At 41.8% G+C, this 1,018-nt stretch overlaps 1 protein-coding gene across 1 annotated transcript in view; it reads left to right on the plus strand.

Annotated features, from left to right (window-relative positions):
* The window catches only part of FKBP6 (FK506 binding protein 6, 36kDa), a 20,766-nt gene extending 20,154 nt beyond the window's left edge, over positions 1-612 (plus strand). Inside the window, exon 8 of the mRNA XM_008593361.1 lies at positions 518-612. Within this exon, the coding sequence (XP_008591583.1) occupies positions 518-608 (91 nt within the window). The 3' untranslated portion in view covers positions 609-612. The remainder of the gene's footprint in view (positions 1-517) is intronic.
* The last annotated feature ends 406 nt before the right edge of the window (positions 613-1,018 follow it).

Genomic DNA, 1,018 nt, shown 5'->3' on the forward strand with positions numbered 1-1,018 from the left:
ATTGTCATTAGGAATCTGAGGTGTGTGCATCTTTTACATTTGGATCCAATTGTTACATTTCAGCCTTTTAGGATTTTCCAGTAATTTATTTTCTGGTATTTAAAAGTATCCTGCCAGCGTACTGGCCAGCTGCCAAAAAAAAAGATGAATAAAAAAACGAAAGTATCCTGTCAGGTTAGATGTAGAAATTTGGGGAGCTGACCATTCTTTAGCAGGAAAATATCAAGATAAGTTAGAGGCTGCTGAGTGTGTGGGGTCACTTGGCAAGACTCAGCCTGGAGCTTCTCTGACAGTCTTTTCAAATTAGGGGCTTTTTGTCTAAGGGCTTCCTAAACAGCTCTTGGGAGCTTTCCCTGTCTTTCCTACCTCTCCAGCATCACTTTCACCCCCTCCTGATTCAGTGTAAGGCCTGCTGTATTTTCAGTGTTTGTGGACCTTGAGTGGAGAATTCCAGCCACCAGATGTCACCTCCTACAAACACAAACTTTCTCTAACTAGTGTGTATTTCTCTCTACAGCTATTACAGTGACTATGTGGATAAAGAGAAGGAAATGTGTCACCGAATGTTTGCTCCTTCTGCAAATGGCTCTACAGTAGGAGAAGATTAAAGGTAATCAGAGGGCTGGAGTAGAATAAAAAGCTTCAGGATTTTGTCCAGTGTAGAGAAGTGCGTTGCTCTCCTTGGCCGTCTGGTGAATAGTGGCTATCCATAACTGAGGGTGGGTGGGGGTATAGAAAGTTCTTTGTTGCAGCTAGTAACGCGGGTATAGTGCAGAATGCATGTACTGTAGGCCTGCTCCTAGGGAAGGTCACTATTGGAAAGTTCATCCAGACCTGGAGGTTAAATTTATAGGTTTGTACAGCCTTGAGCTTTAAATTTTTTTATACTTTTTCATATATGAAACTATGAGTATTGTCATTAATGTGGTAATTTAGCTGGGCTTTGAAGTGAAGAATCAGGCTTCTCTTAATCTGGTTTTTCCTGAGAACTCGAAAGCCTCCATCCTCACTCTACCTC

The sequence above is a fragment of the Galeopterus variegatus genome, unplaced genomic scaffold (genome assembly GCF_000696425.1).
Source record: "Galeopterus variegatus unplaced genomic scaffold, G_variegatus-3.0.2 Scaffold9034, whole genome shotgun sequence".
In the NCBI taxonomy this organism is placed as follows: domain Eukaryota; kingdom Metazoa; phylum Chordata; class Mammalia; order Dermoptera; family Cynocephalidae; genus Galeopterus; species Galeopterus variegatus.